The sequence below is a fragment of the Drosophila hydei genome, unplaced genomic scaffold (assembly GCF_003285905.1).
Source record: "Drosophila hydei strain 15085-1641.00,03,60 unplaced genomic scaffold, DhydRS2 tig00008122-arrow-pilon, whole genome shotgun sequence".
NCBI classification, from domain to species: domain Eukaryota; kingdom Metazoa; phylum Arthropoda; class Insecta; order Diptera; family Drosophilidae; genus Drosophila; species Drosophila hydei.
In genome coordinates this window covers 1,119,599-1,146,015 of record NW_022045833.1, presented here as the reverse complement: position 1 = coordinate 1,146,015, position 26,417 = coordinate 1,119,599, and the positions used below count along the sequence as shown (strand labels likewise).

Below are 26,417 nucleotides of genomic sequence, written 5' to 3'. Positions count from 1 at the left end.
GCTACGATTAAGTCTATCTACACAAATATTATAAAAGTGTAATCGTGTGACATTGTTGATTTTAGGATGCGCTGTAATACGCGGGGCGTACGCGACTTGCTGATAATCTGGCCACTCATCAGGGCGTTGAGGCTAAAAATCTATTTATCAGATATTTTACTTTTATTTTTAAATATATTTTAGTAAAAGCTTTCACATGTTTTTGAATAGCCCCGACTTTTTAAATACGGCTCTTATCTTTATATTCTATAAACATAATATACTCTAAAAATATAATAAAAAAGACCAAAACTAACTGGCAAGGGTAAGTTTAAATAAAAGATCCTTGTGTAAAATTTTTATTGCATATCCATAAGGCGCAGCGAAAATGTTAAGTGCTTGGCTGCTAACAGACTGTTAAAGCGCCCGTAAAGCGACAGCTGCTGCTCATGTTAAAGGGCTGCGCCTAATGGATTTAATTGTGCAGCTTAAAAGTATGCTATAGAATTTGTATAAGGCTGCAATGACTATGAACGTATCACGACTCGCAATGTTTAGAAAATTAATTTTCAAAAATTTAAATATGCTGAAAAACGCTCATGATATATGTTTATCATCTATATTAATATTTAGAAGACTGCCAATCCTCATAGAAAACGCTTCACTTAGTAGCTTAATTATTATTTATTTAAACCAAAGCTAATTTAAAAATAAAATTAAGAATGTTCGCTAGCTGCACTCTCGGTTGCAGACTTGCTCTGACTTTGCTGATTGTGTTGCGTTTGCTGCTGCTGCTGTGATTTGTTGCGTCCAAACCTTTGTCGTTTATTTGTGCCTCTTGCAGGCGTTGATCTATTTGCATCGGCAGGTCTATTGACAGGCGCTGATCTATGAGCAGGCGCTGGTCTAGGGGCAGGCGGCTCATCGTGCTGCCAGAAATCGCTAGTTGTGTTGGGCTTCTGTAATCTGTAAAGAAAAACCAATAAGAAACAATCAAAATTACAATTGTAGCCAGCACGAACCCATCTATACTATCGGGCAGTTCGTCCAGGCTCATGAGTATGTGTAATGTGGGTATTTTGCGGTTGACAACGATCTCCTCGAGGCCATCCATTTGTGGTTTCCAGTGCTCCTCCACGCTGCAAAAAAAAAATGATATATATTAGACAAGGCTCAGTTAACTATAGTCTAACAGTTTACCTTGTATAGGCCATGCGCGTGACCTGGTACAGCGGATGGCTACGCTTGAGCACCTCGGCGCAGGATATGGTCTTAACAACGCCGCCACCAGAACCGCTCCACACAAGGCTACGGTACTCGCCCTTATCCAGCGCCGACTGTGCATAGCCAATCACATTGCTCACCTTGGTGCCGCCCTTGACCTGTTGAATGGATTTGAAAATAATCGTTCAGAAAGAGTACAACAACACCTTGAATCACTTACGTGCATCCAGAGAAAATCCTTGTGCGCCTTTGGCATGCAATTCTCAAAAGGTAAATCATTTTTGCTCAGCTCCTGCTCCACATTCTCGGCCTTGCGATAGTGCATCATTTTGCCGAACCTATAGGCATTAAATGAAAGCGATTAGCTAAACAACTGGATTAGTATACGAATTTCTAGTATATAGGAGCCTACGGCAGCAACCTTGAACCAGAATCAAGCATAATAATAACAGCTTTTCCGCTGCTGCTAGGATGCCTGAGAGCTCATCCATCCACTCATAAACTGTCCTGCGCAGTTATTGTCACGACAGTCTGTGCAAATTGCATAATTGCTTTATGAGACGCTAGCGGCTCGAGCAAAGCCAAGCGCTAAAAAAACCCACGCCAAACAAGCAACAGGTGCGGCCTAGGCGAACTGTGTTGGCTCTACTTGAGATTTAGTCAGTGTTCACTGAATAAATATTTACAAAAATTTATTTAAATATGCAAAATAATTATAAATAGCTAAGGAATAAATTATATTCAAGCTTGATAGAATCTTTAAAGAAAACATTATACCAGAATTTTTGCCAATAACTTAATACTTGCAGAGGGTCCTATTGCTATTTTTATATATATTTCAAATCAAGATCTTTAACTTAAAAACTGTAAAGCTAAAACACCATAGAAAGGAGAAGACTTATTGAAGTTTCCTGCCATTTCAAATTTACTTTACATAAGTCAATTAATCAATCAATTTATTAAATTGTGTTATCCAATAAATCTATTACCATTTAGGCCAAAATCTTAATTCAAACCTTAGCAACTGAGCCGCGCTGTAGCGCGTTTGGGCATGCCGCATGAAGAGGAGTTCAAGTAAAAGTCAATAAAAAAGCATTTCTACAGCAATTAAATGCGCGCGGCTGCAGCAGAAATTTCCCATTAAATAAAATTCTGTTGGTGTCGGGCTCTAGACAACAAGGATGACAACCAACACAGGAGCAGAACGAGAGCAAGCCCGCACACACTAACACACACAAGGAGCATGCCACTTGTTGAGGCTAAACAACATTTAGTTGAAGGCAGAATAAATGGGGCAAGGGAATTGGAAATGGGAACGTGAATGCAGAGAGCTCTCTGAATTCGACAGCAGCAAACGAAAGTTTATTAATGAACTTTTCACAAAACTGTGCGTGGGGCTGTGGGTGGCATCTCATGACCCAATCAAACACCCACGCACTCACTCACACACACAATTAACGTATGTCCTACAGCAAGATGAAAACGCAGACTATTCTTGGGTTCAATGCAGCAGAAATAGGAAGAGAAAAGAGAAAAAATGAAATAAAATAAAAGCGAGTGGGAAGCTGGCTTTGGAATGTTACGAGGAATGCCTGCGAAATACCAGATGACAGGCACTGCTCTGACTGTCTCATTGAGAACGTCATCGTTATCATCATTATCATGATTATTATTATGAACTCAACTGGCAGCAGCATTATCATCATATTATCAACGCCATTCTCATAAAGCACATTATACACAAATATAACACTGTGCAACAGAATTTCAGTATAAATATTTAAAAACACAAAATAGAATACATAAAATAATAAAAACAAAAACAAAAAATTGACAAAAAAAATGAAATTAAAAAAGTAAAAATAATTTTAAAAACTTACATTTGTTACAATTAAATAAAAATAAAAACAAATAAATAAAAATATAAAAATACAATGATTCCAACACAAATTATAAAAAAAGTAAATAGTAATTTTTAAAATAATAATAAAATAATAGTAAAATAATAGTAAAATGTAATGAAAAGCAAGAAATATTTATAAATATAAATATAATGTAATATGCTTAAATAAATATACATAAACATATAATAAATAAATATAAAATATACATAAATATATATATCAATAAGATATTATATTTTAATATTAATATAATTATATTTTTTATCAAATTATCATATTGCTGCGTAACATTTCTGGTGTTAAGCAGTGTATTTCTATTTTGTGCGGAAGTTATTAACAAAACGAGCGTAGCGCATAAGGCAAAAGGACAAACTGTTTGTAATTGAGGAGGCTTGCTGCAAAACATCTATATATAAATAGTCTCTGTATGTGTGTGTGAGACTTGTCTGTTGACAATAAAATAAGCACGTACTTTGAATTAACATTATATAAATTAAGTTAAATTCGTAAATTACTTCAAAAGGCTTTAAATTAGATTTAGACGTTGCGCTGCTGCATATTTGCACGCACACTCACATACACATACATACGCACACGTACACTTACACACATACAATACAGCGTGTTAGCCATGAATTATATCCTTAACTTTTATTATTCTAAAAGTTTAATAGAGATCAAAACGTGGGAACAGAATATAAGTGAAATATAGTAGAGATTTAAAAAAAAAATCTTTTTGATAAATTTAAGAAATTGAATATTGAAAATAAATATTCAATAAAAGTCAAGAAATAAATTTTGTTATTTTATATTAAATTTTTGTTATAGATAAATGATTAATTTATTTTTCTCTATTTCAGTTTTTTTTATTTATTTTCTCTTTATTCAGTTTTTTTTTATTATATTCAATTTTTATTTGCCTTTTTCTGTCACTTTTATTTTGCACAGCATCCACTGTGCAGCGCAAATATTTCATTTATTTGCAACCCAACCCTAATACGCAGCACAGTTTAGGGGTCGAGTCGACCTACTGCCCACTTGACACCCCTCTGCATTCATAAGACATGCCAACAGGCAGCGGAACCGAGCTTAGCTCCTGGCCAAACCGCAGAGCCAGGATCATTTGAGGTTTGCAAGCCGTGGCCAACGGTTGATACACGCGGCCAAAAACGACTTCTGCAAGCAGTAAGTGGCAGTGTCAGTGGCAGTGGCAACAGGCATACATATTAATGGTCCATTAAAAAATAAAATAGTGCAAGCAATCGACAATTGTTAAATGTGTGCAAAACCATTTGGAATAAACTTAATTCAGAACCAATTTTAATTGTAAACAAACACGCCCACACACACTAATTAAAGGTGGCAATTTGTTAGTGCCACTACAATGTTAATAAAACACAACTCATTAAAGAAAACAACAATTTTGAACAGCCGACAACAGCATTAAGCACAAATAAAAAGCCAACTAAATTAATTAACTAACTGTCTAAGGCCAAAGCTAACAAAAATAAATAAACAAAATGTTAAATGTTGCTAGGGAAATATATAAGTATTTTCCAAAAATAAGCGAAAAACAAAATATCTAAGTGCGACATTACAAAAATTAACAAATCGTTTAGAGATTTAAATATATTAATAGAAAATAATAGAACAAAAAATTCTAAAACAATTTAAAAATATATATATTGCCAAATATCTAAATCTAAATAAATAATAATTATAATAAATTAAAAAAAAATAATGAATTAATAAAAAAATGTTTTTCGTCAAAAAACAAAGCTTCCTATTGACATTTGCATGTTTTTATATAATTTTATAAAACAACGAATAAGAATATAACAATTAAAACTAAAGAAAAAATCTATATATCTACAAAAATAAAATGTAGATATATACATCAAGTTATGAAATCTTTAAAACAAATTTTTTGACAATGTCGATAAATATATAATATTGAAATAATATTTTCAAATAAAATTTCCACATTTTGTTTTTCTAATTTTACAACACGCTTACAAGTCGACTCACTCAAAATATCACAGACAGAAAAAGAACATATAAACAAATATATATATCACAATTATATAGAGAAGTAAGACGGAACAAAGATGGATAGCACCGAATTTCGAAAACGTGGCATGGAAATGGTCGAGTACATTTGCAATTATCTGGAAACCTTGGGTGAACGGCGTGTTACGCCCAGCGTGGAGCCCGGATATTTAAGGCATCTGTTGCCAAGTAAGTGGGCATATATATAAATATATATATTTATAATTTCTATATAAATATACATTAAAAGTCTCACTGAACAAAAATGTTAATTTAAGTATAATTTAAAAGTTGTTAATTGCGCAATTCGCAAATGCTTAAAAATTATTGTAAAAATATGAAAATAATTATATTTAATTGTTTTCCATTTCATTTGGGCATAAAAGAATAAACAAAATAAATTTTAAAACGCCAATTTTTCTATAGATCTGAAATATCATTTATTCGATACATATTTTAAAATTTTAAATGATGTTTCTAGTTAAATATTTAATTTAAATAAATAAAATTTTATAAAACACAATATTTAGTTGTATATTTTAAGATTTATCAAATAAAAACAAAATTTTTTTGAGAAAAATATATTTAGATAAAAAGTCGAAAGCTTATAAAAAGATTTTTCCTGTATTAAATATTTCTAAATATTTAATACCAAAACCTATATTTTTTTATTCCATTTAGCCAAGTTCAACTTTTATTCTTTTAAGCTCTATACAGTTCTCTTTCTAATAACGTAATCTATTTTCAATATAAAGCTGAAGCGCCACAGGAGCCCGAGGATTGGGATCAGATTATGAACGATGTGGAGGATAAGATAATGCCAGGCGTTACACACTGGCAGCATCCGCGGTTCCATGCCTACTTTCCGGCGGGCAATTCGTTTCCCTCGATATTGGGCGATATGCTGGGCGATGGCATCGGCTGCATTGGCTTCTCATGGGCAGCCAGTCCCGCCTGCACCGAGCTGGAGACCATCGTGCTCGATTGGCTGGGCAAGGCGATTGGGCTGCCGGATCATTTTCTGGCCCTCAAGGAGGGCAGCACCGGCGGCGGCGTTATACAGGTAAACACTTTACACTTGTTTATTGGCGAACAAAATTTATAGCTTGGCATTGATGGCATAGACATCCGCCTCGGAGTGCGTGCTGGTCACAATGCTGGCGGCACGTGCTCAGGCACTGAAGCGCCTCAAGGCACAGCATCCGTTCGTCGAGGAGGGGCACTTGTTGTCCAAGCTGATGGCCTACTGCTCCAAGGAGGCGCATAGCTGTGTGGAAAAGGCAGCCATGATCTGCTTTGTGAAGCTGCGAATTCTGGAGCCCGACGAGAATGCCAGCCTGCGTGGCCAAACAATTGGCGAGGCCATGGAGGAGGATGAACTGCAGGGGCTGGTGCCGTTCTTTGTGTCCACCACGCTGGGCACCACCGGCTCCTGTGCATTCGACAATTTGCCCGAAATTGGCAACGAGCTGAAAAAGTTCCCCTGCGTCTGGCTGCACGTCGACGCTGCCTACGCGGGCAACAGTTTCATCTGCCCCGAGCTCAAGCCGCTGCTCAAGGTACATATCTCACTGTAAACGTGCAATCAATTGTCGCTTGTCTAAGCAGTTCAGTATGCTAATAAACAGGGCATCGAATTCGCTGACTCATTCAACACGAATCCCAACAAATGGCTACTGACCAATTTTGACTGCTCGACGCTTTGGGTGCGCGATCGCATCCGTCTGACATCAGCTCTCGTCGTCGATCCGCTGTATCTCAAGCACGGCTACTCGGATGCGGCCATCGACTATCGTCATTGGGGAGTTCCACTCAGCCGTCGCTTTCGTTCACTGAAACTGTGGTATGTATCCAAAAAAGAGCGACCCTTTAGGCGACAGCCGAGGCGTAAATGACTTTGTTGACTATTGTCAAATATTTTATTTATTTATGTTTTTAGTTTTTTTTTTCTACTTTTTTGTGGAGTGCCAAACTTGTTGCTTAGCCACGAGCATACTTGACTTCAAGCATGCGCCTTTATTATTTGCTCGCGACTTAGTTATAAAAACAACAATTTTTGTCAGTAGAAGCAGATGATGATGATGTAGAGACGCACCTAAGCCTAACTACAATCATTAGTGTACCAGTATTCTTTTATGCACTGAACTTTGCTGCCATGCTTTTGATGACTATTGCGAATATTTCATAGGAAACACTTAAGCTATTTCGGAGTTATTTAATAAGCTGCAGATGACTTGGCAATATATATTTGAGCTGAAGTATATGGGTTATGGGAAAGGAACAAGCAGGTGACGCAGATCGAATGTCGACTTGGCGAAGCATACAATGCTGGTAATGAGATCAACAGTGATCATGCTGCAAAACTAGGCAGGTCCTGGCTGATTAAGACAGTCTATTCTCTTCCTTTTTTTTTGCTTTGTCCACCAGATGCATTTTTAATCTATTAATCTATGGAGTAGTTCAAAAAATAAATACTTTTTTGCACTGATAGAGCTGTGAGTTTCTTTGATCAATCAATAGACAAGTTAAGAGGTAAAATCAAGCTCAAAAAAATTTTAGCGAATATTTTTACTAGGAAATATGATTTATAATCTAAGTAAGCTTTAAGTAAATAAATCACACCTGATCGTTGGAGAAAGGGATTCAGGCAGCTGAACTTTAAGAAGTTGTGTAAATGACCTACTTTTGAAAATATGAATCAAAGATCCATCTCAAAGATCGATCATAGCTCATAGCTCATAGCTCATACCTCATACCTCATAGATCATAGCTCATACCTCATGCCTCATACCTCATACATCATACCTCATACCTCATACCTCATACCTCATACCTCATACCTCATACCTCATACCTCATACCTCATACCTCATACCTCATACCTCATACCTCATACCTCATACCTCATACCTCATACCTCATACCTCATACCTCATACCTCATACCTCATACCTCATACCTCATACCTCATACCTCATACCTCATACCTCATACCTCATACCTCATACCTCATACCTCATACCTCATACCTCATACCTCATACCTCATACCTCATACCTCATACCTCATACCTCATACCTCATACCTCATACACTTCCTAACTCACTCTCCATATTCCACATCCCATATACAATATCTTTTATGTTCTACTATATAACAGCTATATCTCTTAGCTACATCCATTATTATTTACGAATCTTCACAGGTTTGTGCTACGCTCTTATGGCATATCCGGACTACAGCATTATATACGACATCATATCAAATTGGCCAAGCGCTTTGAGGAGCTGGTGCTCAAAGATAAACGTTTCGAGATCTGTAATCAAGTCAAGGTGAATTACATTTTGTCCATTTCAGTTTATGGTCTTGGCCCAATACAGCAATTAATCATGTAACGAGTTCAAAGCACTTTTTGTTTACGCACAGCAAGTTTTATTTATATATAGACATTTTTTCTCTACATTTTATAATCGCGATGTGTGGGTGTGCGAGCTATTGTTGTGCATGTTAAACATTTATCAAAGTTGTTGCTGTTGTGGTTGAGGAAATTGTTTGGTTATATTGCCAGCGACTGACGCAAATAACATTGACTTTGACTTAACTAAAATTCAATTATGAAATTTGTCTTTGGAGCTTGTAAAACTATTTCAAATTTCACTAAAGACGACGACGAACGTGCGGAATTGCACGCCAAATGCCAAAATTCCAATCGAAACTGCTGCGAAAATCGGGTAATTGAAGTGTTTTGGCATAATTGGCATACACAATTTTGTTTAGAGGCAGTCCAAACAGAAGAAGAAGGAGAAGAAGCAGAAACAAGAAGTGTGAATATTTAGAGAGGAATGTGCTCGACGAGCAGATACCCTGTTGAATATGCCAATCTTCAATTTTGCAACTAAGCAATATCTGCATTTATCCCTATTATCTTCCTTAGAGTACCACATTAGGTATAAAAATAAAAAGAATTAGGTATAAAAGTTGTATCTAATGAAAGGCATTAATTGTGTTTAACAACAATGGCAATATATTATATATGGAGATATATTATATATGATAATAATGCAGATATCATCTTAACTAAAGTAAAAATAAACTCAAGTTAATATTTACTTCAGATATTGCACAAAAATATCTTAACTCTACCTACAACATTCCTCTTTAAATCCACATTCGAGTAGTTTAACGCAGAGAAAGTCTGAAAATATTGCTTAACTCTGACGCCTCTTATGATTTTTAGCAGTCGAAAATATTCAAAAATACGCCTAGCTCTACCTGCAACAACCTACCCTTAAGCGCACACCCCCAACTACAGGGTATGTTAACTGAAACATGACGCACCAATTGACAGCTGCTTGAGGGCCTCCGTTTCTTAGCCACTAAATGCGATTGGCCTTTTTTTCCATGACCAAACGCACGTCACATCACGTAATAAGGCGTTCACATTGCGTATACGCAAAGTCATTTCAAGCCAAAAACTATTTGATATTTATTCTTTTTGTTTACTGCCAACAATAGCGATTAGATCTATTGACTGGAGTTTCATTCAACTGTTCAATTGCAGCTGGGCTTGGTTTGCTTTCGCCTCAAGGGCGGCGACAAGCTCAACGAGAAACTGTTAAGCGCCATCAATGAATCGGGCAAACTGCATATGGTTCCGGCCAGCGTTAACGAGCGCTATATCATACGATTCTGTGCGGTGGCACAGAATGCTACTGCCGAGGACATTGACTACGCCTGGGACACCATAGTCGACTTTGCCAACGAGCTGCTGGAGAAGGAGCAGCACGACGAAATCACCGAGATCATCAATCGCAAGAAACAGGACACGCTCGCACAGAAGCGTTCCTTCTTCGTACGCATGGTCAGTGATCCGAAGATCTATAATCCGGCTATCAACAAGGCGGGCACACCGAAACTCTCCATGGAGCTGCCCTCGCCGGTGATCAGTCGCGGCAGTGCACCCATAATACGCACTCAGAGCTCGGTGGATCACAACTCCTGGATATCCTGGCCGTTGGCTTTTCTCTTCAACAGCAACAACGAGGAGAAGGGCAGCAATTGCTCGTTGCGGTAAGTTTTCTTTAGTTGTTTCGCTTCTCTTCTTTGAGTGCTTAATGCTTGCACAGCTTTCGACACTTGGACACCAATGTGCGTCCGACTTCATCGCGTCGCAATTCGGGCGCTGGTTCTTCGCCCTCGCCTGAGAACGAGACGGGCTTTGTGAATGTGCAACAGCAACAGCAACAGCAGCAGCAGCAGCAACAACAACAACATTATCAACAGCAGCAACAGCAGTTGCAATCGCCACGCAAATCGCCCATGGTTCTGCGTAAGGCATCCTCCACCCGAGAAAATCACAATTGAAAAGCTTAATATGAATACCAAAGACAAAAATGAAAAACTAATCGAAAACTATTAAATGCGCGCGTAACCTAACGCCTCCTAGTTGAATTCTAGACCAATTTACAATTTAATGAAGTTTCCTTATAAATACTCAGCTCAGATATATATGCATCGATATTTGGTATGACAAATACTAACTAACCTAGTCAACTTTTAGTCAACTCCAAATTTTGTTTGCTGCTCAATAGATCTATTTATAAGATAACTTAACTTAATATACCTACAATAAATAGCATATTACGCACCGTTTGAAATTGTGTTTTCTTAAAATAAATAAATAAATATATGCGAAAAAATATATATAAATATAATATTTAAAAATAAATATATATTAACAAAAGTACATATAAATACAAATATTTATAAAAATAAATTATATAAATAATATTTAAAAAAATATATTTTAGTTTGATTTTTTTCTTTTTATTTAAAAATCTTATTTATATATTCTATATATCCTGTATTTTTTAAAATGAAAATATAATAAAATAAATTAATATTTTGCTGATATGATTTGATCTGCCTCATGAAGCGAGCATTCTACAAACTTTAATTTAAATAAAAGCAAAATTATCAATTTTTTCTTTTCGCAAACTGTTTGTGTGAATGAATAAGATAAGTTATCTTTTAAGTTATGTTATGTCTTATATAAATACCCTAACTTATGCACATGCTAATTAATCTATAACAATAATTTAAATTAAAGTTAATAATATTACTTAAACTTGTTCCGCCTAACACGTACAGCACAAAATCCAACTCCAAGAATTTCAACTCACATCAAATACAATTTGCATACACCCACCTTATATTATATATATTTTACCAAGTATTATAGTTTATTTTAACAAAAAAAAGTATAATTATAGAACAAAAGATGATGTCAAATTCAAGCTAAAAAAGATTCGCTAATCTAATGAAGATGGATAGCGAAGCATTTCCTTAACGTGTGCTGAGGCACAGTTTTTATTTAGGACACGAGCGGCTATGATTATTTTTTTTCGTGAGTCCGGCACAATTACGCTGAAGACAATATCGTAAACATATATTTAGACAGATGTACATTGTAAATAGTTGATTTACTACTGTGATTTTTTGCCCGTAAACAAAACATAATTTTCAAAGCAATTTTTGCGATGATGCCGTTGCCCGAATGAGGCAAAAGCAATTGGAAATTGGCTTATGAATCAGTCGGTAAACCAATTAAAAAATTTTTTTCCAAAAATATATTATATGTAGACAAAATGAATGGTAGTGAGTAAATGAATTAAAGATGTTTCAAATTTTTTTTGGTTTTATCACATATTTTCGTTTTGCTTCTTCTATAAGATATTCGCACCAGTTTATCAACATAGGAGTCCTTGGCCATGGGCGAGGTCTATTTGAGCCGCTTGTTTTGTATATCCCAATTTAGTTATTGCGGTGCTTCAATTTCCGTATCAATCTTGACTTCAGATTGCGCCGTAGCCGGGCGACTAGATTGAACTGAATGGATAGCGGATTTATCAATGGATTTAAGCAGTGTGCTATACATACTCGTCGTCGGGCTGAGCTCTCCATTGAATTGTTTCCTGCCCAGGAAAGTGGACACACTCTTGTCAGGACTGTCATTGAGTAGCTTCAGCATGTTATGGGCTTCAATTGGCGATTGTTTCAGAACGATATTTGGCTGAGGGACCTCCAGTGACTTATGGTCAGCGTTCGTTCTGATTTTCTTGACGAGACGCTGCAAGAGATTATCATTTGCTTTAGCATCGGCAACTGGCTTCTGCACTGCTGGCTGCTGTCGCTGCTGTAACAGTTGGCTAGGCAGCTGCAGCTTCGAGTTATGAATCTCTTCCACTGACTTTGGCTGTGACAACGACTGCTTAACTTGAGGCACGGCTTCAACTGATGGCTTCGCATTCTGCGTCATGGCCAACAGATGTTCCACGGAGGGATAGTTGACTTTCTGTGTGCCCGTTGCGTCACGTTCGCGACGTTTGCTTTTCTTTGGCTGTAACACGGCCTTTCGCTTCTTCTTCTTTTTCATCTTTAGTTGCAACGTTTTGCCACCATTTGTTGCACAGAATTGCTCTTTGGTTTTGTCATCTTCTGTGCGCAAGTTATTCTGTTGATCATCGTGTTCGATGCGACTCATTAGAGCATCCAAATTCGGCTTAATCTTTGATGTATCCTCATAGTCATTGGGCAGATAGCCCAACTGTCGCAGATATACGATCGGTGACTCCCAGTTCTTGATTAAATCCCGCACAATGGCATTGTAGTTATTGTGAAAGCCGAGCTTATCCATCGATACCCTATCCACATTAGCCCCAGGGTTTGCTACCACAAAGCTACAAAGCCATAGATAGCACAAGTGACAACGCATTGCAACAATTTCTTAAGAAACTACATGTAGGAAGAGTTTTAGATCAAGGCTAGCCAGGTTTATTTCTATATTATGCAAAGTTATACAGATATGTTAAGGTTTACATCAATTAGTCTCTTATTTTAGATTACATAGAGGACGTAAAAAATGATTAATATATTATAAAATAAATAAATAAAATAATAATAAAATAATATAATATGATATATAATAAACACTATTTTTTACTTAATATATTGCGCAATTTTATTATTTAAAATAATACAAAATTGTTTAAAGTACATTATATTATTTTATTATTTTTTATATATTATATAATTTTATTTCGAATGTGCACAATTATATTTATATAAATATATCTGATATAAACTGTAGCATTGCTTTCGGATTACAAAAATACATTGCCATTTTGAAATAATTGATTGAATTCTGTCACATATATGCGAATATATCGCTTTAAGCCATTTAACCATGGTACGCTCAGTTCACCATTTCCCAGAAATTCGTCTCTGAACTCGTTAGGCCCAAAAGTTTCAAAGATTCATGAAATCTTTAGCCCAAAAATAACTTCAAAGCTCGCGCAAAGGCTTTCAATTAACAATCAAATAAATGTTAAGGCTACTGGCGCCGATAAAGCCAAAAATCACAATCGTAAAAATCAAATGAAGTGCAAAACGATAGCAAAAGAGCCATAAAAGATTTTTGAAATATAAATCTGAGGAGAGATTAACATATATCGAAATAACAAACCAGCTAACATAAATGGAATGCCAAACGTGTGAAATTCACGAAATTCAAAGTAGAACAAGAAGAAGCCAGAAGAAAATAGAAGAAGAATAAGCTGCGTTGTCAAGCGAAATGATGAACGCAAATCTTGGCATGAGCCATGAATGGTTTTTTTTTATTATTATTTTATTGGTGTTTGGCAGTGCCAACTATATAATATCTTATAATTAATGGGCCAGACGCAACGATTTTGGTAATCAATTCGACTCTGGGATGGTGCCAGGCGGATGGACGCCTCGGAGCCTCGGGCAATTTGAAGTGTGACCGCGTAAACTGAATATGCGATTTATATTTAGACAAACGACGTCATTCGCATTGTGAGTGAATGAAAGTCTCGAGCCGCACTCTGCGTGTGTGTAGAGTTGGTCATAAAGCCGACAAAAAGCAGATCGTCAGGCCGTGGCCAAACAGCAAATACGCAAAGTCATCCACAGTCAATGTCTCGCAGAGACCGCACTTTGCCCAGGCCGAAGGCGCGTGCGCGCATGACTCAGCCAAAGAGTGTGTTTGACTTGGCTGGATTGAATATGTATGAAGGCGGCAGCTAACTAAATTGAACTCTGGAATCTAGCGAGTTTAGTTCAAATTATATAAGCCCTAGGCACTAACTCAGCTAATTAGCACACACACACACACATAGCACTCACAGTTAGCACACAAAGCATTTCCATTCATTCATGCTTTTATTTAGGCATTCATAAGCATTCACTGAGTTCTATTTACACGCACGCCCACAGCCACCCACGCTTCCACACTTTATGAATTGTATTGCAATCGGGTCTTCGGCTGACGAGATTCCAATGAAGTGGCAAATACGTCATAGCTTGCCACATTAGGAGGGATCTGACAACACACACACTCACACTCACGAAAGCTTTTTAAATGTTAATGATTTTTACCAACTTATGTATTTACTCAATTATTTGCCACTTTTGAGGCATGTGTCAAAAGTTATTCCCCGTTGCCAAAAACCCAAAAAAAAAAATAATTTGGAAAATAAATAAAAGAATCAACGAGCTTAGTTAAATACGCTTGGTGAGAATTAGTTAGGCACTCTACTTCTTCTTAGTTATTGCATATTGTCTAATGCGTATTCCAGGCACGTCTTCTAATACTAGTCTTGTGCCTATATACAAAAAGTTCCCCGAAAGTTGGTTAAAATAAAAATGATAGAGCGAGGGAGAGCGATTTGAAAAGAAGATACAAATCCGGTTGAAGCTTTCGAACGGGAAACGCGCGAGTTGCGGTGGGCGTGGCAACGATTGTGTAAAACTAATTAAAAGCAACAATGCATAACGAAATGTTAATTTCGCTGTTATTAAGTAATCATTAAAACAAATGATTGTGGTTTGAACTTTTAATTGTCACTTAGAGATCATACTTTTTAGATATTAAGTCATTTATATAAGTATTAGAACTATGTGAAATATTTTTTTAAATAATATGAAAAATATATTCAATTTTTATGAACATTTTCGTATACAAAAATTTTAGAGTTTTTTGAGCTAAATTGCAAAAAGTTTAAATTATAAATTACTCTATTTATATATTTGTTTTATATTAATTATGTAAGTAATTTAAATTTGCATAAATAAATAAAATGTAAATAAACATTGTATATCAATATGCTTTACGTATACGTAATGTTTTAGTACGTATGCATAATTTTGTGTATTTAAACTTGACCCAATGACAATAATTAAATAATAAATATCTTAAAAACTTACTACATCAATTTCCTCAGTCGCTCATAAGCCGTTTGCCTATAATACCTTTGACGTATACGTAATATTTTAGTAAGTATGCGTAATTTTTGTCCGTGTTTGCTTTTAAATAACACTCAAACCTATGCCACTAATTTACTCAATAAGCATCTAAAAAATATATCTCAATTTTCCTAACTACCCTTTAAGCTATTTTTCCTGATACTTTTCATAGGCAAATATTTTGCTACGTATACGTAATATTTTAGTTAGTACACATAATCTTGTCGGGTCTTTTTCTGTGCTCAAACCTATGCCAATAATTGCTCTGATTCATTCGACAAATATAAACAAAAGTAAACTATCTTAATTTCCCCCAACTACTCCTTGAATCATTTTTCACTTTAGCCACCTGTATTTACCATGCACTCAATTATATATATACATATAAATATATATATGTCTTTCTACATAACCAATGGTAATGTGCTATTAATAAAGACTCAGTTAGTTTCATATCGCAGCACGAAAGGCCTTTCATTTCGCATTCAAGCCATATAATTATGGCAAGCAAAGCAGAAAAAAGCTAAAATAAAATAATGTTTCCCGGCAGGGATTTTTTTATTTCTCAAATTGAATTCAAAAACTAACCGAAACAACCTACACAAAGCGCGCGCGCAACGAACTGAAGACTCAGCAAATTGGCAAAAGCGGGTTTCCCAAAAACCGACTTCAATAAGTCGAAGGCGGCAAAGTACAGAGCAGGTAATTTGAGAAAGAAGACAACAAACACGAGCGAGCAACAGCTATAGAGAGAGAGAGCAGGTGAGAGGCGAGAGCGGAGCAGAGCCGAGCAGAGAGAGAGAGAAAGAGAACGCGCGTGCGTTCGTTATAAAAACGAATGCAGCATCAAACTGCGAGTCATTCGCGCAAAGGAAGCTGCAACGAGCACAACGTGACAACGCAACGGATTAAAGTGAGCGAGATACAAGTGTTGCCTAGCTTTGGGCCAAGTGTAAAAGTGTTCAAGAAATTTCAAAAAAAAAAAAAATCAAGAGTGATAAGTGGCCAAAAGAATTCTAATAAAAAAACAACAGCAAAATGAATGTGGAAGAGTTTCGCAAATATGGCAAGGAAGTGATCGATTATATATGTCAATATGGCAGCAATATTGAAGAGCGCGACGTGGCGCCGACACTAGATCCTGGATATTTGAAAAAACTATTGCCAGGTAAGAAAGAAGCCAAAAGAGTCACATAAATCACCTAGTTAAGCTAGTCTATTTACAAACAATTTATAAATAAGGCGCGTATAAATTTGCCGATGTAATTATAAATATTTGTTTGGTTTGCTATTTTTATTTTATTTTTTTTGTGGTCAATGGAATGTAAAATTCATTCAAAACGTAAAAATGGGCAAAATGTTTGCGCTATCTTGATGCAATCTAGAAAACTATAAATTTTGTTTATAAACTAGAAAATATTGCCAGTCAGAGAGATGGCGCAAGTAAACAACAATTAGTTAAAGGCTTCTAAACAAATTAGCAAAACGAAAAATAAATTTCACTTCACACAAAATATTCAAGAAAAAATGAAAACAAATCCTCAACAGCAACAAATAAAATTTTAAAAAAAAACCTCCACTCAACAGACACTTGAGAAACTTGTGGATTTCATGTTGACTAATTGCGAGCAAACAATGCGAATTGAGTTGTAGCTCTCTAGAAGCCCACATAGTAACCGTGAATCCATGAAAAAACATCAACAACAATTTATATTTGGTTTTGTTTTTGTATTTTTTTTTTTTAATAAAAAACTGTATGTTTCAGTGTGGCGTGGGCCCGATTTGGGGCATCAGGCAGTTGGGTCATAAGACTTGTGCTTTTTCAAGCGAATTTCGAGCGAATTGCGCACAGTTAGTTAAGCTAAATATTTACGTCTGATGAATACCGCAATCTCTCTATAGTTGAACAAAACAAATCAATTAATTAGGCGAATACCTGCACACACGCGCACACAGGTGTAAATGTAGATAGAGATTTGCTTCAGCACAAATCTTGCCGATCTTTTCCGTACGCTGCCAAAAATAACAAAATGTATAGCAACAACTTTATAGGTGCTAAACGATATATATAAACTATATATATACTATATATATCTACTATAGATTTGAGCTAAACTCTTGCCAGGGCCAACTAACGAGCTTGATTTGTTTACATTGCAGCTGACGCGCCCCAGTCACCGGAGTCGTTCAAAGATGTACTCGAGGACTTCGAGCAAAAGATAATGCCCGGTGTCGTCCACTGGAATCATCCGAAATTCTTTGCCTATTTTCCATCGGGCAACAGTTTTCCCTCGGTGCTAGGCGATATGCTAAGCAGTGCCATCGGCTCCATTGGCTTCAGCTGGGCCAGTTGCCCGGCTGCCGCAGAGCTGGAGACAATTGTGATGAACTGGTATGCCAAGGCATTGGGTCTGCCCAAGGCATTCATTTCGGATGCACCTGGCAGCACAGGTGGCGGCGCTTTGCAAGGTTCTGCTTCGGAATGTGTGCTGGTGTCCCTCATTACAGCACGTGCGAGGGCAATTAACGAACTGAAGGGTCATACGAGCGTGCATGACAGTGTCTTTCTGCCCAATCTGATTGCCTATGCTAGCCGAGAGGCGCACTCCAGCGTGGAGAAGGCCACCAAAATGGCGCTAGTGAAGCTGCGCATCATCGATGCAGATGAACGCGGACGCATGCGCGTGGATCTCCTGCAGCAGGCCATACAGAATGATGCGAATGCAGGGTTGACGCCGTTCTTTGTGGTCGCCACGGTGGGCACCACCGGTGGCTGTGCCTTCGACGATATCTCCGAAATTGGTAAGGTGTGCCGACAGGTGTCGAGCATTTGGCTGCATGTGGATGGCGCCTATGCTGGCAACTCATTCATACTGCCCGAGATGCGTGTGTTCTCTGCTGGCCTGGAGTACGCCGATTCATTTAACACAAATCCCAACAAGCTGCTGTTGACCAACTTTGATGCATCCGCTTTGTGGGTGCGCGATGTAATGGTACTGAAGAGCGCACTCAATGTGAATCCCCTGTACTTGAGACACGAGCACATAAATGGAGTGGACTACAGACACTATGGCATACCACTGAGTCGTCGCTTTCGCGCCCTCAAATTATGGTTCGTCTTTCGCACATATGGCGTGAAGGGACTGCAGGAGTACATACGTAATCACATGGTGCTGGCCAAGAAATTCGAGATGCTGGTGCGCAAGGACGAACGCTTCGAAGTGCGCAATGATGTTCACCTGGGACTGGTGTGCTTTCGCATGCGGTAGGTTTGCTCACAAAAACTAATTCCTCTTCCATACTACAATATTATATTTGATCTTATTCGCCCCGCAGCACCGGCGATGAACCCAATCATTTGCTCTTGGCACAAATCAATCATTCAGGCAAGATGCACATGACGCCGGCTAAATTCAATGGACGCTATGTGATACGCTTTTGTGTGACGTATGAGCATGCCACAGAAAAGGATATACTAGATGCGTGGAATCAGATTAAAGGCTTTGCGGAGGAAATACTGCGGGATGTTCAGCTGGAGATCAGCTCCGCCCCAGCCACACCCGAAACAGAACGCACCAGCTCAGAGCCAACGGGGCCTGTTTCTGGCAAGCCACCCATCAAGAAGAAGCTTACGCGGACGAAGTCATTGCGTTTCTCCTTCACACGCAGCATATCACGAGAGCAGTTCCAGAGTCAAAGCGAGCATCTTATGGACGGCTGTACGCCCATTTTGGTGGTGGATCCCAAAACGATACAGCAAAACTTTCAACAGGCGGCAGAAGATAATCAAAATAACAATACAAAACTAAAGGATATTTCCGACGTCGACACGGATGAAGCCAGTAATTGAGGGACGAATATGCAAATATGTAGATAGTATTAGCTGTGTTTTTATTGAAGTTTAGAACCGAGCTGCAATGAGGCCTGCACCTAAAATCGAACGATTTGAATTTGCTCAATTTGAATTTAAGTACATATTTATATAGTTTTTAAGTTGCGCTTCTAATTTTCATTTAATTTATTGTTGGGTTCCTACATATCAATATTATTGTATGCATTGTATGTTTAGTCAAAGCTCTCATGAACAACAAAACAAAACAAAACAAAAGAAAAAACCACTTATTTATAGACACACACATTTACTTAGCATTTGATATGCGACTTTTTTTAATAAAAATATATAATTAACTACAACTTTTTTCACTTTATTTACAAGTTGCAAATTTCGCAAACAAATTTTAAGTTGAGCTTTTAGAGCTTTCGATTTGTAACTAAAGTGGAAGGGAGATAGCAATAATCGTGCACCCTTGATTGATCGTGTCAATTGTTTGCATGCAATTTGACTTGACTGATTTAAATAACAAACATCAATAATTATGTGTCAATAATTCAAAGTCAAGTGCTCAACTGTCGGGAATTTTTATAATTAACCCAGGCAAGAAAATAACACACAAGAAATCAACGGTAAAACAACAACAATGCGTGCGACTTACCCTTAATGCTAATGCCTTCCCGCTTGCTGTCTGTCTGTATTAGCTCAAACAAACGTTGGTTTTAACTCCGAATAACATCAACGGGCTCGTAAATATATGTCTAGCACTTGCACACAATTCAATTATAATAAATTCACAAACCTTCCACAACCACAAAACATACAAACCCACATGTGTGAGCGCACAGCTGAACGATTAATACGATTGCCGGCTAGCGCAAACTATCGATAGCCGAGGCACTACTGCACTATCGTGGTAGTCGATTATTGTTTTTTCATCGCTGCAAAAACGTAAACAAAACACAACCGGCGCCTTTTATTGTTAAACGTTTGCATTTATTAGTAATATTAATATTAAATATGCCAAATTGGAATCAAATACAGTCGCAACTGCGCAGCTCAAACAATCCCGTGGTGTTCTTTGACATAGCCGTGGGCACAACGGTAAGCGAATAACATAAATAATGAATTTGTTATTAATATTTAATCACTTGCAATTGACAGGAAATTGGCCGCATGATTTTTGAGTTATTCGCGGACACTGTGCCGCGCACAGCAGAAAACTTCCGACAATTTTGCACGGGCGAGTATCGGCCGGACGGCGTGCCCATTGGCTACAAAGGTGCCAGCTTCCACAGAGTCATCAAAGACTTCATGATACAAGGCGGAGATTTCGTTCAAGGCGATGGTACTGGAGTAACCAGCATTTATGGCAACACATTCGGCGATGAAAATTTTACGTTAAAACACGATTCGCCTGGCCTATTGGCGATGGCCAATAGCGGGCGAGACACCAATGGCTGTCAATTCTTCATCACCTGTGCTAGGTGTAATTTCTTGGATGGCAAGCATGTGGTCTTTGGACGTGTGCTAGATGGTCTCTTGATTATGCGAAAAATTGAGAATGTGCCAACGGGACCCAATAATAAGCCGAAACTACCTGTTACTATATCGCAGTGTGGACAAATGTAGCATAATTGTGTTTTGTATAATACATTTACAATACAGTGCAAAGCGACTATAACGGCCACACATCTGTCATTTATATATATATAATATATATAATTGTCTAAATATCCTTGTTATAGTGGGGATAGGATGGTTGCATTTCCTTCTCCTTAAGCAGAGTCTGACAATCCTCAATGAGAAAGCTGCAAAGTTAAATATGCATTAGTTGATTCATTTATATATATATATATATATACCCACTCGTAGTATAATGGGACTATAGGCACTGTAGCCAAGTGCCACAGCGAATGTGCATCGAGTATCCATAAAATAGGAGGAAAATCCAATAATTCAAGGCTCATGGCCATAGCGAACAACACGTAAAATCGTAAAATGCGCTTGAAGTAGGGCCTCCGATTGCGCACACGTTGGCACCATATAAACCAGCCCACTGCATTTAGCACACCAGTCGCTATGTTTACCTTCATATTAAAAGAGTAATTGAATTTGCCCGTGCTCAGATATGCAAAGTAGTTGATGTAGTACGAGACACAAGCCAAGGTAATGACGCCTCTTAAAAAGAGAGAGTATCGATGCAGCATGCGCATTAGCATGCAGTAAAGGGAACAGAGCACAATGGAGTATGCAAATGCATAGTCCAACAGCTCAGTTATGGGAAAATCCCTTGTATGAAATATAGCTGACCAAATCCACCCATTAAGACATACCTAGAACAAAACACAAGACAATAAAAGTCGTATTTTCAAAATACTTTTAAAGCACTCACCAAAGCAAAGATGTGGGCAAGCATAAAGCAGGGACTGTCTGGGCGCACTATCCAACGAAATTTGCGTAACATACGATAATGCATAATAAAATTTAATACCGAAAATATAACTGATGCCGGCTCCTGCATTCCCAACAGCCGTAGAAATGGCCATTTGCCATAGAACTGAGGTATAGGCCAGCCTCGCTCCATAAATGCAAAAACTGTGCGCCACATGCAACCATAGGAGCATTCATCCGCGCAGCTCCAGCCAAAGAGGCGATCAAAAATGGTTTGACCATAGAAGCTAATAGCCTGTTCCTGTATCTCTAAGCCATCTGAAAATACGCTCTTGAGTTTTTTGGACTGTATAGTATATAAATAAATATTCTACTTACCGGCTGAACAATTTGTTCGTTCGCAGTTCTGACGACAATTGTGAAAGAATTGTGTGCGATCCCCATTGGATGCGGACGCCGGCAGCACTTTGCTTTTTAGCAGCAGCAATAGCAGTAACAACTGACATATTGCACTTAATTTAAAATTAACTGTAAACATTCTGTTTGGCTTCACAAAAATTTAGTTAAACATTTTTGTAAACAAATCACGCCGCTATTGATTTATTTATGATTAGGGATGCAACCGACATGTGTATAACCGCATATTTTTTAATCCGTCTGAACAGAACAAACAACAGCATGCATAATAAATTCTTTTAATTGTCGTCTTTTGCTGGTTTTTAATTTGGTTTTATTTGTGTAATTTTGTAAATATTTTTGTTCGTTTATTGTTTACAAAGAGAAGCAACCCTCTTAACGGTGTGGCAACCCTGTCAGCTGTCAAAACACAACATTTCTGCGTTTATGCCTTCGTATTTATTGTGAGACAAACAGATGATTCATTTAAATGTTTTATTTTTCAAAAAGAGCCAACATATTGTTGTTATGGCCAAATCATGTCATTTATTTCAAATATAAAAGTTGACTTACAAATTAATTGAATTAATACTAAAACTGATTGATTTTAGGTAGCGATGAATATTGTGTTACAGATTTATCGTATAAACTTTGAGTATCTTTCTTCCTCGTCTTCATTGCAGTTGTGTTTGTGTTTGCTTTTGCAGTTGATAGTGTGGGTAGTGCTTTAGTGCGATGGAAAAGTCATAAATGTATAGAAAAGATTTTAAAATTAATATAAAAACCAGATGTATAAAATAAAATTGCTGTGCTATACCAGCTGTTCGCAAATTACAAAAAATAAATCAACACAACAAATCGCTGCAATTGCAGGTGCAATCGACGCTCGTATAGTGGCAGTATATATAAAGACCTGCAATTGCACCACCATGTTTAATAGCAACCAATCAATGCGTCGGTTACCTGTGCAAAATCAACAACAACATCGTCGTATTTAAGCATGTTTTGCATGTGTATGTGAGTGTGTGTGTGTGCCTTTTATATATTTAGAATATGACGTTACAGCGCACTGCATAAATTAGTACGGAAAAGGCTCCTTCGCTCGCGCAAAGTGTGACCAGGCTACAAATTTGCATGTCCGAATACCTGTCAGTGGATGCCAGTGGCAGAGCCAGCTCCAGCGATGTCCACACACTGAGCGCACAGCCAACGCCGTCGTCGAAGTCGACGTTGCAGCAGCAGCGGGAAGCAGCGCTGCGTAAGCCACAATATTTAAAGGTAAACACCATAAATTTGATCAATTAACAGGTTGTTAATACCATTTAATTGTAGCGTGAGCCCCTGGTATTCTTCATCATGCGTCTGAATCTGAAAGCTGTACTCCTGCTGCTCACAGTAGCTGTGATGGTCATCACATTGGGCATTTATATGCGCTGTGCAGCCTTTAGCTTCTCGCCGGACTTCGTGCGTCAGCTGAGCAGGCGGCAAGCCTTTGAGACGCTGTCAAGTTCAGCTGCAGGGCAGGACTTGGCATCGACGCCCTTGCAGGACATTGAATGCGCTATAAATCAGGAGTATAGCATACACTGCAAGCGGGATGAGAATGCCAATGAGGTCTATGTGCCCTTTTCCTTTCTGCGCCAGTATTTCGATGTCAGTGGAGCTGTCACAACTGGAGGCAGTAGCAACGATGCAGCCAAATTCAATTGGATGCACAGCAACGCAAAGGTGAATTTGCCAAAGGGCAAATACGATCCACGCGGCGTTTTCATGTACTTCGAGAACTACAATGTGGAGGTACGGGATCGGGTCAAGTGCATTAGTGCTGCAGAGGGCGTGCCAGTGAGCACGCAATGGGAAAAACATGGCTACTTCTATCCCACACAGATTGCACAATTTGCGCTGGCGCATTATAGCAAAAATCTAACAGAGCAGACGCCACGCATCCACATACTAGAGGATGCCGATGGCAATCAAATGGACTGGAACACGCCAAAGACGAGCAATATGACCCGCATCTGGCATCACAAATTTAACACGAGCATCGTTCAATTTGAGACAACGATTGGCTATGAGAGCGCCATTAGCATACAGTTAAATCAAACGCAGGATTTGGTTTTGAGTGTAGACCTTCTGCTGGTAACGAACAGTAGCAGCTTGATGGTCACCGTGCTGAATCGGGATACGAAGCACAGTTACAACTTACATTACCTGGCAGCGGAGCTGTTGCTCAGCGTACAGGAATCCAACATTTACTATGGTTTGGGCGCTGGTTCCTTAAACAAATGGCGTCACATCACGAGAGACTTACACATTGATCTACAGAAGGGCATTGTCATGGGCGACAAACGCTCTCCATTAAAGGTGCGTCGCAGCGATTTGGAGGTGCTATCCATCGCCTTTTTAGGCATTGGCTTCTATGATAATATTACACTTTCAACGAGCGATCATCTAGCCCATTTTTATGATGCGGCCGAATGGTTTGTGCACAATCAGGATATCAAAACAGGCGGCTGGACGAATCCAGTGCGTCGCAGTTTAAATGGCTTTGCGGAGCTGCGCCCCGGCTGGATATCGGCCATGGGTCAGGGACATGCCATCTCTGTGCTGGCACGTGCCTATTGGCATTCCGGAGGAGATACGCGTTATTTAAAAGCAGCTTCATTAGGGCTGCAACCGTATCGCATCTACTCGCGGGATGGCGGTGTCCTGGCTCAATTTATGGATAAATACTATTGGTAAGTGCAGAAAGGGTTGATAATTCTTGAGCTACCATTGATCATTGTCTTCTTCAGGTACGAGGAGTATCCCACTACGCCTGCATCGTACGTACTCAATGGTTTCATCTACTCACTGCTGGGTCTGTATGATCTGAACAGCACAGCTCCAGGCAAAATAGCACGCGAGGCTGGCAAATTGTTTGCCCAGGGCATGCATTCGCTAAAGAAGATGTTGCTGCTCTACGACACCGGCTCCGGCACCAGTTACGATTTGCGTCACTTGAGTTTGGGCGTGGCACCAAATTTGGCACGCTGGGATTATCATGCAACGCATGTGAATCAGCTGCTGCTGCTGGCTACCATAGATAGCGATCCATTGATCGCCCAGACTGCCGAGCGTTGGAAGGGCTATATGTTTGGCAAGCGGGCTAAGCACAACTGAGAACGAAGGAAACTGGCGGCAGTGGTTGCTGCCGCCTCGTGGCAACCACATCGCTGGCCCGAAAAGCCCAATAAGTGATATTTTTTGAAAAGAAAAACCATTTGAAATGGTTTTGCCGCATCCCTTTCCAATTATCTTTTAAACGCAACGAATTTTTTGACTTAATTCAGATTGTATTTTAGCATGCTTTCGTATACGTCCGAAATGTATTTGTTTTCTTGACTTTTAGTTTTTCGTTTAGTGATTAAGGAATTGTACCTATCTACTACGTATATACCTTGTATTGCATAATCATAATCATTAGCTGCTATTTGTCATATACATATATATGTATAACTATTTGTTGAACTATGTAGCTTAATTGTTTCCTAAGTAGTTGCACGCGTAATTTCACTGGACAATATCAGAAACTAAACCGAAACTATAAAAACAAAATACAAAGTGATCTAACATATACCCTTAAAAACTTAGCCGAACTGAATGAAAGGGTATTCAAGAGCAAATTATCACTTACTGTTGTATGTTAGTCAACTTTTTGTACTGCTCTAAGTAGAGATCGTTACACACGTCCCTTACCCAACTTGTATAAAGTAAAATTGTAGAGAGCTTAGCATTATATATATAGGACACACTCGAGTTATATTTAGTATCTGTTAGATGCATAAATATACGTATATATAGGAGTATAGTCTTCAAAATTTCCACTCTTAACTTGAAGATAAAATATAGAAAAATACGAGTTAATTTGAATTTTGTTTGTTAAATCGGTCAGACTACCCTAGATATATTTATATATATCTAAGAACACATTTGTACTTCATTTCTTCAGGCAACTTTTAGTGTTCTAACTAAATCTATTAACTGCCTAACGAAAACTACGTTTAAATATTTAAGAATTTGCGATATTCTACTGTAAATAACATATTTTAATTTTTTTTAATATCTAACTTGTCTCAAATAATTTTTTTAATTTATCCGAATATTTTGCATTTATTTGAATTATAAAAATTATTATGTGGCGCACAAAAGTCGTATGACAATTTTTATATATATTATTTGATATCGCAATAAAAACAACTGTCATCTAAACGTAGTTTAAGTTATATTAAAAATATAAAAAATAATAAAGAAAAAACAGAATAATTATATTG

The 26,417-nt window shown here is 37.9% G+C and overlaps 7 protein-coding genes across 7 annotated transcripts; 4 read left to right on the top strand and 3 right to left on the bottom strand.

Annotated features, from left to right (window-relative positions):
- Positions 1-687: 687 nt before the first annotated feature.
- On the bottom strand, positions 688-20,175 carry LOC111597643 (ribonuclease P protein subunit p25-like protein). The gene is made up of 5 exons (XM_023312448.2): positions 19,976-20,175; positions 1,424-1,541; positions 1,180-1,361; positions 1,002-1,118; positions 688-945 (listed from the first exon to the last, which is right to left on the bottom strand). Exons 2-5 carry the CDS (start codon positions 1,529-1,531, stop codon positions 696-698), a joined length of 657 nt encoding a protein of 218 aa, XP_023168216.2. The 5' UTR covers positions 1,532-1,541; positions 19,976-20,175; the 3' UTR covers positions 688-695.
- On the top strand, positions 4,240-10,622 carry LOC111597635 (tyrosine decarboxylase). Its single transcript, XM_023312440.2, has 8 exons — positions 4,240-4,292; positions 5,127-5,345; positions 5,912-6,219; positions 6,281-6,715; positions 6,785-6,999; positions 8,362-8,488; positions 9,718-10,226; positions 10,283-10,622. Exons 2-8 carry the CDS (start codon positions 5,216-5,218, stop codon positions 10,518-10,520), a joined length of 1,962 nt encoding a protein of 653 aa, XP_023168208.2. The 5' UTR covers positions 4,240-4,292; positions 5,127-5,215; the 3' UTR covers positions 10,521-10,622.
- LOC111597640 lies at positions 11,802-13,013 on the bottom strand. Its single transcript, XM_023312445.2, has 2 exons — positions 12,096-13,013; positions 11,802-12,034 (listed from the first exon to the last, which is right to left on the bottom strand). The coding sequence occupies exons 1-2, from the start codon at positions 12,928-12,930 to the stop codon at positions 11,970-11,972; spliced, it is 900 nt and encodes a 299-aa protein (XP_023168213.2). The 5' UTR covers positions 12,931-13,013; the 3' UTR covers positions 11,802-11,969.
- On the top strand, positions 16,330-19,611 carry LOC111597637 (aromatic-L-amino-acid decarboxylase). The gene is made up of 3 exons (XM_023312442.2): positions 16,330-16,650; positions 17,643-18,747; positions 18,819-19,611. The coding sequence occupies exons 1-3, from the start codon at positions 16,521-16,523 to the stop codon at positions 19,330-19,332; spliced, it is 1,749 nt and encodes a 582-aa protein (XP_023168210.1). The 5' UTR covers positions 16,330-16,520; the 3' UTR covers positions 19,333-19,611.
- A 66-nt stretch (positions 20,176-20,241) lies between the features above and the next one.
- Positions 20,242-21,021, top strand: LOC111597645 (peptidyl-prolyl cis-trans isomerase H). The gene is made up of 2 exons (XM_023312451.2): positions 20,242-20,418; positions 20,479-21,021. The coding sequence occupies exons 1-2, from the start codon at positions 20,335-20,337 to the stop codon at positions 20,944-20,946; spliced, it is 552 nt and encodes a 183-aa protein (XP_023168219.1). The 5' UTR covers positions 20,242-20,334; the 3' UTR covers positions 20,947-21,021.
- Positions 20,969-22,526, bottom strand: LOC111597639 (post-GPI attachment to proteins factor 3). Its single transcript, XM_023312444.2, has 4 exons — positions 22,087-22,526; positions 21,710-22,026; positions 21,184-21,650; positions 20,969-21,125 (listed from the first exon to the last, which is right to left on the bottom strand). Exons 1-4 carry the CDS (start codon positions 22,244-22,246, stop codon positions 21,044-21,046), a joined length of 1,026 nt encoding a protein of 341 aa, XP_023168212.2. The 5' UTR covers positions 22,247-22,526; the 3' UTR covers positions 20,969-21,043.
- Positions 22,527-22,754: 228 nt separating this feature from the next.
- LOC111597636 (D-glucuronyl C5-epimerase B) lies at positions 22,755-26,039 on the top strand. Its single transcript, XM_023312441.2, has 4 exons — positions 22,755-23,117; positions 23,170-23,382; positions 23,437-24,842; positions 24,900-26,039. Exons 2-4 carry the CDS (start codon positions 23,239-23,241, stop codon positions 25,264-25,266), a joined length of 1,917 nt encoding a protein of 638 aa, XP_023168209.2. The 5' UTR covers positions 22,755-23,117; positions 23,170-23,238; the 3' UTR covers positions 25,267-26,039.
- Positions 26,040-26,417: the final 378 nt, after the last annotated feature.

Bases quoted from the DNA above. Each gene is read 5' to 3' on its own strand.
- LOC111597643 (XM_023312448.2), bottom strand. From the start codon at position 1,531: ATGATGCACTATCGCAAGGCCGAGAATGTGGAGCAGGAGCTGAGCAAA. The intron at 1,362-1,423 runs GTAAGTGATTCA...TCCATTCAACAG, and splicing joins AGGATTTTCTCTGGATGCAC to GTCAAGGGCGGCACCAAGGT. The intron at 946-1,001 runs GTTCGTGCTGGC...TTTTCTTTACAG, and splicing joins CTGCCCGATAGTATAGATGG to ATTACAGAAGCCCAACACAA.
- LOC111597635 (XM_023312440.2), top strand. From the start codon at position 5,216: ATGGATAGCACCGAATTTCGAAAACGTGGCATGGAAATGGTCGAGTAC. The intron at 8,489-9,717 runs GTGAATTACATT...GTTCAATTGCAG, and splicing joins AGATCTGTAATCAAGTCAAG to CTGGGCTTGGTTTGCTTTCG. The intron at 10,227-10,282 runs GTAAGTTTTCTT...ATGCTTGCACAG, and splicing joins GGCAGCAATTGCTCGTTGCG to CTTTCGACACTTGGACACCA.
- LOC111597640 (XM_023312445.2), bottom strand. From the start codon at position 12,930: ATGCGTTGTCACTTGTGCTATCTATGGCTTTGTAGCTTTGTGGTAGCA. The intron at 12,035-12,095 runs GTATGTATAGCA...AGTTCAATCTAG, and splicing joins AGAGCTCAGCCCGACGACGA to TCGCCCGGCTACGGCGCAAT.
- LOC111597637 (XM_023312442.2), top strand. From the start codon at position 16,521: ATGAATGTGGAAGAGTTTCGCAAATATGGCAAGGAAGTGATCGATTAT. The intron at 16,651-17,642 runs GTAAGAAAGAAG...TTTACATTGCAG, and splicing joins TTTGAAAAAACTATTGCCAG to CTGACGCGCCCCAGTCACCG. The intron at 18,748-18,818 runs GTAGGTTTGCTC...TTCGCCCCGCAG, and splicing joins CTGGTGTGCTTTCGCATGCG to CACCGGCGATGAACCCAATC.
- LOC111597645 (XM_023312451.2), top strand. From the start codon at position 20,335: ATGCCAAATTGGAATCAAATACAGTCGCAACTGCGCAGCTCAAACAAT. The intron at 20,419-20,478 runs GTAAGCGAATAA...TGCAATTGACAG, and splicing joins ACATAGCCGTGGGCACAACG to GAAATTGGCCGCATGATTTT.
- LOC111597639 (XM_023312444.2), bottom strand. From the start codon at position 22,246: ATGTTTACAGTTAATTTTAAATTAAGTGCAATATGTCAGTTGTTACTG. The intron at 22,027-22,086 runs GTAAGTAGAATA...GCGTATTTTCAG, and splicing joins ACGAACAAATTGTTCAGCCG to ATGGCTTAGAGATACAGGAA. The intron at 21,651-21,709 runs GTGAGTGCTTTA...GTTTTGTTCTAG, and splicing joins TTGCCCACATCTTTGCTTTG to GTATGTCTTAATGGGTGGAT.
- LOC111597636 (XM_023312441.2), top strand. From the start codon at position 23,239: ATGTCCGAATACCTGTCAGTGGATGCCAGTGGCAGAGCCAGCTCCAGC. The intron at 23,383-23,436 runs GTAAACACCATA...ATTTAATTGTAG, and splicing joins GTAAGCCACAATATTTAAAG to CGTGAGCCCCTGGTATTCTT. The intron at 24,843-24,899 runs GTAAGTGCAGAA...TGTCTTCTTCAG, and splicing joins TTTATGGATAAATACTATTG to GTACGAGGAGTATCCCACTA.